This window comes from Sesamum indicum, linkage group LG4 (genome assembly GCF_026168435.1).
Source record: "Sesamum indicum cultivar Baizhima isolate 11 linkage group LG4, ASM2616843v1, whole genome shotgun sequence".
In the NCBI taxonomy this organism is placed as follows: Eukaryota; Viridiplantae; Streptophyta; class Magnoliopsida; order Lamiales; family Pedaliaceae; genus Sesamum; species Sesamum indicum.
Genome location: NC_142660.1, coordinates 15,470,446 through 15,482,502, shown reverse-complemented (window position 1 = coordinate 15,482,502; position 12,057 = coordinate 15,470,446). Strand labels below are relative to the sequence as shown.

The following is a 12,057-nucleotide window of genomic DNA, read 5'->3' as shown; positions in this document are numbered from 1 at the left end:
TAAAGAATAAGGTAGTTTACAATATTAATCTGCCACTTTATGAAATCGCTAATATTAGTCCCACACTTGATTTATTTATACTTTATATATTTGCGCTTTTATTATTAACAAAAAAGTCTAATATATAGATATTGAAAATTCGGACAGGAGTTTATGCCGTATACATTTTTTGCGTTGAATCTTTTGACACAATAAGTGGGGTATTATATATTGGTCCAAAAACCAACACAAGTACAAGTGTACAACCCCTTCAAACACATATCCATCCATCCTAGAAATTTGTGCAATAACTATCGAAAAACTCTCCACCTGATAATACTCATAAGAGTATAATGCCGCGTACCAGTGAGTTTCCGATGATCGATATCCCAAGGTTATAATTAAAATTCTCAAGATCATATATACATATATATTATATAATTTTTAATTAACAGTAAAAATTATGATAAAATTTTAATTAATCATAATTGTGCAACGAAAATTTATTAACTGTGATTTCTACAAATGATATGCTAAAAACTATTATGATCAGAGCCAATGTTGACTAGATGTCGTTAGAACATTAATTTTTGCCCATGTCAATTTTGTTTGACCACTATAGATAGTATTAATTTACAATCTAGAAATTTGCAGTATGAAATGTAGAAAAAAAATGACAATTTTAGTGGTACAACTTAGGGAGTTGGTATTTTTAATTTTGTACGAACTAATTTTCACAATTTAATCCTATTTTTTTTCATAATTTCGACAATTCTAGTCATTTTTCGCTAATTTGACTGAAATTTTGATCCTATAAATTAATTATGCAGGACAAAATATATCAACTACCCTAAATTATAGAACAAAAGTTCTATTAAATGTCACTTATTGCTTGATATCTTAATGAAGTAAATATTATCACTTCCCTGAAAAAAAAAAAAAAAAAAGTGAGACATACTAACTGTGACTCCTCACATTCCATTTTCCCTCAAACAAATTTATGTATACATAGGGGAGAGGAAAAATAATAAATGGCATTTATTTTATAAAAAATCCACAGATTTCTTTTTTTTTTTTCTTTACCCCCTAATTATTCTACCCTATCTGAAACACAACATAAACACAATAGTCGAAGCACGAATTCTTCTATCACACTTCAATGTCAAATGCCATGCTAATATGTAACTACATATATATATAATATCCGTTTCAAAACATAAATATATAATAAATCGAATTACAATGTAAAAGTATGAAAATTCACCATACAGATGGTGGTGTGACAACCAAATGTTCTACGTATACAAAGTCCGGTTTGTTTGTCGGGAATAAAATATTACCCAAAATAAAATTGTAGGAAATTTAATTGTTAGAAATTTTATTTCATTGCAATGTTGGGATAAAATAGATATATAATAGAAAAATCAATCAAAATATTTAAAGGAGATATTTGGTCTACTACACATAATAAAGGAATGGAAAATATAGAATTAAATGATCTCGTAATTTAGGTCATTTGACGTTTTCACCATTTGACTTTCTATGATGGAATTTCATACCTACATCTTTTTAGCTTTCACGATTGCAATTTTTTATTCGCCGGATTTGCTTCCAACATGAGAGGGTTGAATTCCAATCAGAGATTGAAATCGCAAAAATTTAAAAAGATGTGGGACCAAATCAATTTTTTTTTTGTTAACCCATTTTAACCAATTAAAGGACAAAAATGCTAACATAAATGGATGAATATGAACAAAACCCTTAATTTTAAAATGTTACGTAAAGGGCACATATATCTCTCCGACAATAAAGATGAACTCAATTAAAAAAATAAAAGACTAAAATCATAAAAATTAAAAAGATGTAAAATCAAAATGCTACCCTAAAACGTTAAAAGATGAAAACATTAAATAACCTAAATCACATATGTCCAAAAATGCATCTAAAACGCAAATTATAACAATAAATAAATTCACAAAGTATCATCGATATACATAAATCGATATTCTTATAATATAAATACACATATAAATAAACATAACATATATTTATATTTTTATATGGGCAAAATACTTTTTTTAATCCCATAAAATAAGAATAGAATTTATTTTGGTACACAATTATGACAAGTGTGACATTTACTCCCATAAACTCATAATCACGCGTATTTTAATCCCAAAAAATAATGTTCGTTGTAATTTTGGGACCAACGAGACGTTTGGGATTAAAAAGGCATTCAATTTTAAGTCATGTAAAAAGCCCAAATTCACATTTTCTGGGACTAAAAAGGCGTGAATTTAAATTTTATGGACTAAAAGCGTCACCTACCATATTTGTGATACCAGAAAAATTTTCCCTTATTTTATGGGACACAGAACATTTTGTCCATTTTTTGTTAATTTATGAAAACATATATTGGCGAAAAGGTTACAATTTTAATCCTATAACTTAGGGATAGTGACATTTTTAATCCTGTACAAACCATTTTTCGCAATTTAGTATTGCAACTTTATAATTTTGACAATTTTAATTTTTCAACCAATCTGATCAAAAAGTGCAATTTGCTCCCAATTTTAGTCCTATAAATAAATTAACAAAGGAACAAAAATATAAACTCTTCCAAGTTATAAGACTAAAATTGCCAAAATCGTAATTTGCTTGCAATTTTACTCCTATAAATAAATTAACGAAGGAACAAAAATCTTAACTCTCCAAAGTTATAGGAATAAAATTGTCAAAATTCCTTTAAGTACCAATGGAACTATGGAAAAGTGTATTAGCCCTAAGATACAAGACAAAAGAAATGCAACTTCCCCCAAAAGTTTACATATTTACAAATTTACGAATCAACTTTAACCGTGTCAAACCAATCATATAAGTTCAGTTAATATTACTAGGCTTGATGTATTATTAATCATATTAAGGAATCATAGTCAAGCCAATTAATTAATCACACTTCAATTAATATTAGTCTAATTGATATATAATTAATCAGATTATATAATAATCAACGACATGTATATTATCAGTTAATTTAATTTGTAGTTAATTTGGCATAGCACGTATAAAAGACATAACAGATTCAAGACCTTTAGTAATACAAGAACACAATTTACATATATATATATATCATAAGTTTCTATTCTCAGACAAAATTGCCCTTGATCAGAAGTGGATCAAGGACAACAGGAATTTCTGCAAACTTTATACCCAAGTTCTGAAGCTTCGCAAACACCAAAAGCGAAGCTAATTTGCACTTAGACAACTACAGTACGTGGCTTCAATCAATCAAAAGCACTCGTAAATTAAAGAAGACGACTACATATTCTTGAGGAAATAAGTTCAACTCCCCACTAATCAAAGAGAATCGCTTATCGAAACGACGACTCTATAGCCCACCAAATATCAGTTCATCTCCAACCCTAGCTAGTTTGAACCTGATCAGAGCTTCTTCCATTGCTTTTCGTGAAGGATCTGGACTTAAAAAGAGATATAATATATATATATATGCAATAAAAACAAGAGTGGTCTTCAAGATATTTATGCTGAGACTTACCTGATAAAAAAACATTACATTTTTCGTATCTTCTCCATCTTATAATGATGATCATCATCTACCTCCAGTTCAAAATCATGCAAATCTGCAACCTTAATTTGCTGATCTTCCAATTTATGTCTGAATTTGAACACAATTCCAACATAATCTTCAGTAATACTTTGCGTCTGAGATCAATTCTCCTTGAGAAGGCCGGTTCTTGAACAGTGTTGTATAATCCATGCAAGACCCATTTTCATGGCCTTATGATGCATAAACCCTTGATTTCAAATACTATCAAACAAGAACGGATCCCCATAGTCCCAAATGCTGCTCGTAGGATACTCATCTTCACCAGCCAGCGGCCATGGCGGAGAGGTCATGTACCCGTTCAACGACGCCGCCGGATCTGATATCGCCGGCGCCGCCACTGTTTCAGTGGGCGTGATGGATAGACTCGATCCGACAGAGCCCACGAGTGAACTTATATCATCGTAACCAACGGACTGCAAATGTTGCAAGTCCTGATTTTGTTGCTGATGATGATAAGTATCAATGTTGTTATTAGGGTTTGGATAAGATGATGTTGTCTCTGAGGGTTCCCTAATTGTGGGGTCAGACTGATCAACCCTCAAATCCCCCGCTCCGTACTGTTGTTGCACCATAGAACTCATCTGTTGTTGCGGTAATTGCGGTACTATGTTAGGGTTATAATGTACGGCAGGGTACAACCCGTACTGCACATAGTTCCCCACCACTCCCCCCGCCGTGGGCGCCAGCTGCGGCTGCGGAGTCGAAAATGTGAGCCCAAATCCTGACGGGCGAGGGAGCAAAGGGCGAAGGGTTTGCGTTGAGGACGATGAAGAGGAGCTCGATCGAGACGAGGACTGGGAAGACGAACCACCACCGTTACCACCGCTTCCGCCGCCAGAGGGTTGGAGATTTAGCTGTGCTCTTGAGCCATAAAGTATAATGGCTGCACGGTCATATGCGCGAGCGGCGTCCTCCGCCGTGGAGAAAGTACCCAGCCACCGCCGCGTCCGCTTTCTTGGCTCCCGGATCTCTGCCACCCACTTACCCCAGCTCCGCTGCCGGACTCCTCTATACCTGAACTTGCTATTGTCCGGGCCGCCTTTTCCTTTACCTCTCTTGCTAGTGTTGACGTTACTATTGCCCCCGGCGGAGGAAGTGGCGGCGCTGTCGCTGCTGGTGGTGGAATATGCTGAAATGGGATTGTAGTCATTGATGTTGTTGTGGTCGTCGTCTTGGGGAGGGTGAGAATTAGGGTCTGAAATTGCAGCACCGCTCATGGCGAGTGGCTGGTAAGAGAGGTGGCGCCGGAATTAAGATTAAAGAAAGGTTGGAGAGAGAAAGAGAGGAAAAGGTGGGAAGACTGTGGTGGGTTTTTGCCTCGTTCTGTGTTTACCCAATTGAGAAGACTGTGGAATGTGAATGCCTGTGTTGGAAGAGCATCCTCTGTAAATGGTGGAAGAGGGCGGTGGTCATGTGGACACAGGCAAATGTATATATGTACGCGTATATATACGTCTGTATACGTATATATATATGTTTGAGTTGCTCCCATATGAAGAAACATTATACATATGGAGATATCCAAATTTATTATTATTATTTTCATGTAAATTCACGGGGAAGAGCCTTACTAGTGAAGAATAGATAGGTTTACAACACGAAATACGACATTTTATTATGCTTAATAATTTATAATTGAAAATGAGAAATTGTTATGACAATTAATTAATTATATATAATTGTACAACGACTTTATGGTCACCACTAATGTTTTGTAACTAAAATTATGTTAAATACAATTATTTATGGTCAAAAAATTGAGATTTTGCATCGATTTTGTTTGATCGTAATAATAATGTTGATTTGTTATAATTTTTAAGCTATAATAATTTATAATATAAGATTTAATCAGAATGTAGATAGGTATAATTAGATTTAATATTTATAATACTTACATTAATTCACCCTTAATTAAAAGTTTTTAATTTATCTTTATTGTCCGATATAAATACTCAATTTTCTAGTCACGTTAATATATTATAATGTCAAAATGTAAAATATATAATACATTTGATAGGAATGTATTAAATAAAATGTAAAATATTGTGTTAATTTAATAGAGTACCTCGTATTTTTCCCTGTGCTTCGGGCTATCCTGCGATACCCTCTACGGTTTAAATTAAAAATTCTAAGAAAACAAATACTAAATTTTGATCCACCGTTTGAAAATTAAAATGAACAAAATACAAATTGAATAAAATAGACCATTTGCTAACATATATATAACATGAGGAATGAAAGGGACAAAATACAAATTTTATTCTATAATTATAGGATATATCAGCATATTTAGTCCAAATATTACTATTGAAAAAAAAAATCATATTACAAACGTTGGTAGGAAGATTAAAAATCCCCAAGTGTAAAACATATGTTAATTTTTGACGAATTTAATATTCTCCTTTGATATCTAGAGTACATATAACACTACAAAAAATATAACATGTAATCATGACTACATGCTATAATTATAAACAAAATAGACGTAGTAAATAGTTAGTGTTCATAGTCATACAATGGTTGTTCGTTATGATATCTGCGAGGGTGACTCAAAAAAATTTTCATAGCTAAAAGCCACGATAAATGTTATTACCATATCTTTTAGACATGGCAAATAACTTTTTCTTGATAAAAAATCTATATCTTTATATCTGTTTTATTTATCTATAGTCAATAAAAATTACTTGATATGATTTTGGTACAGAACTATTAAAATTTTAGTCAATAATAAATTTTTTTAATGTTTTTTTAAATATGTTCTCAATTATAAATTCAATATGAATGAGGACCAAAAGTAATACACTACAGTTGTAGGACAAATATTGTATCTTTTTCTCCAAAACTTTAGTGTTATTCAAGATATTATTTCTTTAACGTGCTTCAAATCCTCCCATTATCATCCCTACTTACAATTTTATCGCTTTACTATCAATGATCAACGTGACTTTAGTATCGAAACACTATTACCAAAGTCTTCCCAATGTGATTTCAAGAATAATTTGTTTTTTAAGAATTGTCACACACAGAAATTTGAGACGTACTTGCTCGTCAAAGTAGAATTTCCTAAAATTCTTTAGAAAAAAGACATTAACACAGTAAAATCGTAAGTCTGAGTATGTTCAGATTGGTATCAACTTTTCTAATTTCTAGATTTTTTTTAAAAAAAAATATTAGTTTAATTACTGCTTGGGGAAGGAACAGTGTATGTTCTGTTCTCGAGACCTTTACTTCGTGAATAAGGTAAATTTTGGGATGGATCATTAAAGGCGGCCAAGAAAAGATTTTTGTGGGCAAAAACTGTTTAATATTTATTAAGTGATGCTTAAATTCTTGTGTTGCTCTTTTCGAAATCATTAATTAAGAGACAGGTTGAGTCCTTTTCCATATTCATTGCAGTGGGTTTTGCATATACTATTCTTTTTCACTAAATTAAATGCTACTATGCCAAACTGGTGCGCCATAATAAGTTTCTAAATTAATTACTTTGCAGAAATAATATAAAACAGAATAAATAATACAATTTTTATCTGTTAATATAAGGATTGTGATAATTTCAGTCCAAGTCCGTTCATATTTTAGAGCACAAAGATGTAACTTATAGAAATTGGTAATTTTGCCAAAAATATCTTAATTTGGTCGGAATATGTCACCAGACTTGCACGTGATATTTAAAAATTGAGAATTTTTACATTTTTCAGTCAAATTAGGGTTTTCTGGACCAAAATCGTCATTTTTTCATAAATTACAGTATTTTATTGCATGTAAATATTGAACAGGCCTTCACTGAACCTGATGCAATGTTGGTTCGGGATAATTCAATTTTGGTCCACTATAACTTATAACAATTGGTAATTTGGTCCTATGAATCCTAATTTAGCCGGAACTTTTCGCATAATCTACACATGAGACCTAGAAATTGGGGAGTTTTTAATTTTCGGTCAAATTAGGAGTTTTTGGGTCGAAATTGCCATTTTTTTTTCGTAAATTACAATTCTTTATTCCAAATCTTAAATTGGAATTGCCACCAACTCTGTATTTTTACCTATAAAAAATGTAAAGAAACTAAAATTTAGAATTAAGAGATAATTGCACTCTCCTCTCTTGAGATTTTTTATAATTATATGTAGATCCCATGTGGTTTAAAAAATTACATCTATCACCATTGAAGTTTGCTTCTATATGAGAAAATTAATAAGTCACTCAATTAATCAAAATTCACCAAATTTATTGATATTAATAAAAACAATTTGAAAAAAAAACTATACTTTTTCTCGATTTACTTATTACTGACGTATTGTAGGTCAAATAAGTTTTTTTACAATCAAGTTATCCACATACGACTTTACGCGTTAGTGCATATGAAGAGGTATATTTTCAACGTTATAAGGGTAGTTTAATTCGAAAAAAATTATTTGACCTATAATAAATCAGTAATAAGTCAATTGAAGGTAAATATCAATTTTTATTTAGTTTTTCTATTAATGTAATTAGCAAATTCAATTAATTTTGACTAAAGGAGGGACTTATTTATTAGATGAAAACAAACTTCAAGAATATAAAATGTAATTTCTCAAACTACAAAAATTTATATATAATTGCAAGGGAAGAATTGCAATTATTCCTAAAATTAATTATACTTATCACCTTTGAGGTATACCCAGTGTCACAAATACCCCTCATACTTAATACCCAGCTTCCACAAATGGCTGACCACGCTACGGTAGCAAAACCTAGCAAAGTCGTCGTTAATACTATATTTCTTACGATTTACACTTTGTCAACTATGATTCTGGTTTCATAGCTAAAAGTAATAGCGTTTTTTTCCCCTTATATAGTCATATTGGGTTCTTGTTTGAAAAATTAATTTAATATGCAATTTCAGGATTAGCACATGTACACAAATTAATCTCCTATACTAATTTGTTAGATTATCTCTTACATCAAATGTATTATTATAATCCACACCCAAAAATATATTTTGAAAAAGCATTCCATTTTATTTGTTAGTCTAATTTGAAGGCAAAATAAACTTTTTTCTTCCATAACACTGGATTCAACAGTTTTCATCTTTTACTTTATGGGATTATTAAAATAGTATCAAGATTGTAAAAAATCTATACATTTAATCATTTGTTTTATGGAATTTTTAAAATTATCCCAAAAAAAAGAAAACTCGATTAATTTAATTCTATATTCAAGATTTTATAAAAATAAATAAATAACAAAGACACGTAAGATGGGCGTTTTTTAAATATTATAAAAGCTTCTGGGCTTACAAAATTTTTTTCAAACTTTTCTTAACTTTTATATTTCTTATTCATTTTGACCCCATTCGATCCTTCCTCCAATTTCTTATTCATTAAAATGTTATGCCCGTTAGTTGAGCTCTGCTAATGTGGGGTGACATTCAGGCTATGAGAAAGTCGATTTCAATACCAAATTCTCAATTGTATGGTGTCGAGTATTACTCAATACTAATTATTAAATATTAATTAAGAATGTATTAAATTTAATATGTCCATAACTGAACTTGCCTTTTATTGGATTAATTTTCTAAATTATCAATATCGATATTAATCTCAGGGGAATTAATTTGTGTTCTTATATTTCAAATTACTTAAAGTTTTGAAGAGTATTGATAGTCTGTGGTGCCCACTATTAATTTTTTCTTACTAAATACAAACACTAGTTTCACTTTATATTTATGTTAGTCTCAACACTTTATTTTTCTTATTAAGTATTAAAATCATCAAATCACCAAAATCACACATTTGATTTTGATTTAAAAAGTGCTAATTTAAAAAATTATTTTATAATAATTAAGAAAAATCAAAATCATACCATGAATTCGAAGTGCCATTTTTTTCTGCCACTGATTATTTTTTATTTATTTAATACGTGTAACCTCATATTAAAAATGGAACCTTTATAGCTTCTATTTCCCCCGTTTCCATTGGCACGTACTACGGCACCTCGAGGGCCTCGCCGGAATGGAGAAATAACGGAAGGAAGCGTGTAAATAGGATTGAGGAAAGGGGGCAGGGAGAAGAGAATGTTGATAGATTACATTTTACATATTCTATCTTATTTGAGAGCCATATGACTAAATAATCATCAAAATTTGATGGAAATTGGCCAAAATAATTTTTTGCCAGTAAATAAATTACTAAAAAGTCATTTCCTAAATAATCACAACTTGCCTTCATCCATGACATGTAGTAAACACTTAATCATCCAGTATTGAAATAATACAGGAAGGATAATGTTAAACTACGAAACATGCATTGAAATACTTAATCATCCAGTATTGAAACACAAAACTGAGTTACATCCAGGTCTTATATTTGATCTAATCTTTAGCTAAAAACAGCAAAGGACAATACCAGAGTAAATCCCAACACAATAAGGAAAAACCAATGAGTTCCCGTTTGAGAATCCAGACATTTAGAAAAGGGAAGTTCCTTTGCCCTTCTTATCTCCACCAATCTCAAAATGCTTGCACCTCTGCAAAATGAGCAACAAACAACTTCTGGTGAGTATAGAGACAGGACACTACCAGAAAGAAAATGCCCCATGAAAAACCAACCTTGATTGGGTGCTGGGAAACATGCTTGCAACCCTGGCACTGCAACCTTAACACAATCTTCTTTGTCGTTTTTGCCTAATCAAGAATGAGAAAAAGTCAGTGATTTAAGCAAGCATCCCAGTTTGATTACCTGAATACATCTTTATGATATTCCTGGCTGTTCTTTCGTAACATTCAATTATATGTAAGTTTTCTTGTCAAACAATAACTATCTCCATTCATGGTGGATTGAAGTATTAAAATGGTATATGAAAAATCATTTTCACCTTCTTGTGGAAAACAGGCTTGGTCTGGCCACCATAACCTGACTGCTTGCGATCATAACGGCGCTTCCCCTGAGCAGCTAAACTATCTTTACCCTTCTTGTACTGGGTGACCTTGTGCAAGGTGTGCTTTTTGCACTCCTTTGATTTGCAAAAAGTCTTCTTTGTCTTAGGAACATTCACCTGGAAATACAAAACCACAAATAAATTAGCATCCAAAAGCGCATGAATTTGACAGCTTAGCAGATTCACAAACATCAAATACACAGCATCCTTTTAAAGGAACCTAATGCCTCCTTACCACTAGACTAGCAGATACGTGAACTATAACCATTTTATAGTGAGAAAAACTAAAGGACAATTCAACAAAAATAGAAAGCACCTAAAAAACAATAGGAAGACACATTTGACTCGCAAGCAACCACGCGCACACGCACACAAAGACAAAAACATACAAACATACACACGAGAACAATCATATCCAAGTGACCAGATGCAACACATTACTTTCATGTCATGAGAATAAAATGAGAAATCACATTACAATGACAGCATCATCCTAGATATCAAAAAGACCATCATCATAAAAGTGAACAAGTCCAAAACTATCCAAAACATAACGTTATGTCCAAAAGGCTTATAATAAAGTCCAGGCAAGCAAGCATGGTATCCAAGTCAAATCCATTGACCCGATTCAACAACAAATAAATCAAAACACTGTTTCAGCTTTCAGATATCTATCCAATTACAATGCGAATGAAATCTTATAGCACGCTTATGCAAGGTAACATGATAATTGTTTTAGGTGTATACTCCATATCTGAACACCAAACTTAAACTTTCATTCCCAAAAACATCCAACTTCATTTCTGCTCAAAGACCAAAAAGCAAGCCCTAAAATCCTCAAAAAGACAAAAGTAAAGTATCTCGGAGCCGAAAATTGATAAGAACAAAATAATACACTCAACTCAGCATATTCAAATCGAACGCTTTTGCCTCCAGACTAAACAATATTACCAAAACCGATCCATGCCAAGTTTTATAACTCTTAACACGAAAACACTACCACTGCTTACAGTACGTTCCACTAATTTCAGAAACAATTTCACCATATAATGACATATTAAACCATCATCTAACCATAACACATGAGGAATAAAATGACGTACGGTGCAATTAAACGAAAGTAGAGCATAAAGAGAGAGACATTACCATGGCTGCCGGCGGAGGAGTAACGCTGGACTACGGGCTTTGGTTTTCTGCGTAATGCCGTCTGAAACCCTAAGCCTATGTTCGGTTTTGTGTTTTGGCCCATCTCTAGATGGGCCAAAACACAAAAAAACCTTATTTATTTTTGTAATTTGCACACCTACATTAGGTGTGTCATTTTAATTTTAAATATTTTTTATTTTTTATTTTTATTCTTTAATCTTTTCTCTCTCTTGAATTTTGGTAATTAAAAATATTTGAATAAATTAGTTGGGAGTTTAAATAAAAAAAAATGAAGTTATATATACATTATATATATATAACACAATAAGTTAGAACAAAAATAAGATAATAAATACATCAGCTAAAATATTGAAAATGGGGTTTGATTT

The 12,057-nt window shown here is 31.7% G+C and overlaps 2 protein-coding genes across 2 annotated transcripts; both read right to left on the bottom strand.

The window, feature by feature from the left end:
* Window positions 1–3,069: 3,069 nt before the first annotated feature.
* ABI4 (Integrase-type DNA-binding superfamily protein) lies at window positions 3,070–4,955 on the bottom strand. Its single transcript, XM_088879353.1, has 2 exons — window positions 3,536–4,955; window positions 3,070–3,453 (listed from the first exon to the last, which is right to left on the bottom strand). The coding sequence occupies exon 1, from the start codon at window positions 4,822–4,824 to the stop codon at window positions 3,802–3,804; it is 1,023 nt and encodes a 340-aa protein (XP_088735479.1). The 5' UTR covers window positions 4,825–4,955; the 3' UTR covers window positions 3,070–3,453; window positions 3,536–3,801.
* A 4,912-nt stretch (window positions 4,956–9,867) lies between these two features.
* Window positions 9,868–11,805, bottom strand: LOC105158001 (large ribosomal subunit protein eL42). Its single transcript, XM_088879418.1, has 4 exons — window positions 11,669–11,805; window positions 10,460–10,639; window positions 10,194–10,268; window positions 9,868–10,111 (listed from the first exon to the last, which is right to left on the bottom strand). The coding sequence occupies exons 1-4, from the start codon at window positions 11,669–11,671 to the stop codon at window positions 10,052–10,054; spliced, it is 318 nt and encodes a 105-aa protein (XP_088735544.1). The 5' UTR covers window positions 11,672–11,805; the 3' UTR covers window positions 9,868–10,051.
* Between the last annotated feature and the right edge of the window lie 252 nt (window positions 11,806–12,057).

Excerpts from the sequence above, each read along its gene's own strand:
- ABI4 (XM_088879353.1), bottom strand. The coding sequence starts at position 4,824 with ATGAGCGGTGCTGCAATTTCAGACCCTAATTCTCACCCTCCCCAAGAC.
- LOC105158001 (XM_088879418.1), bottom strand. Across the intron at positions 10,269-10,459 it reads AGCCTGTTTTCCACAAGAAG|GCAAAAACGACAAAGAAGAT; the intron begins GTGAAAATGATT and ends ATTCTTGATTAG. Across the intron at positions 10,112-10,193 it reads TTTCCCAGCACCCAATCAAG|AGGTGCAAGCATTTTGAGAT; the intron begins GTTGGTTTTTCA and ends CTCATTTTGCAG.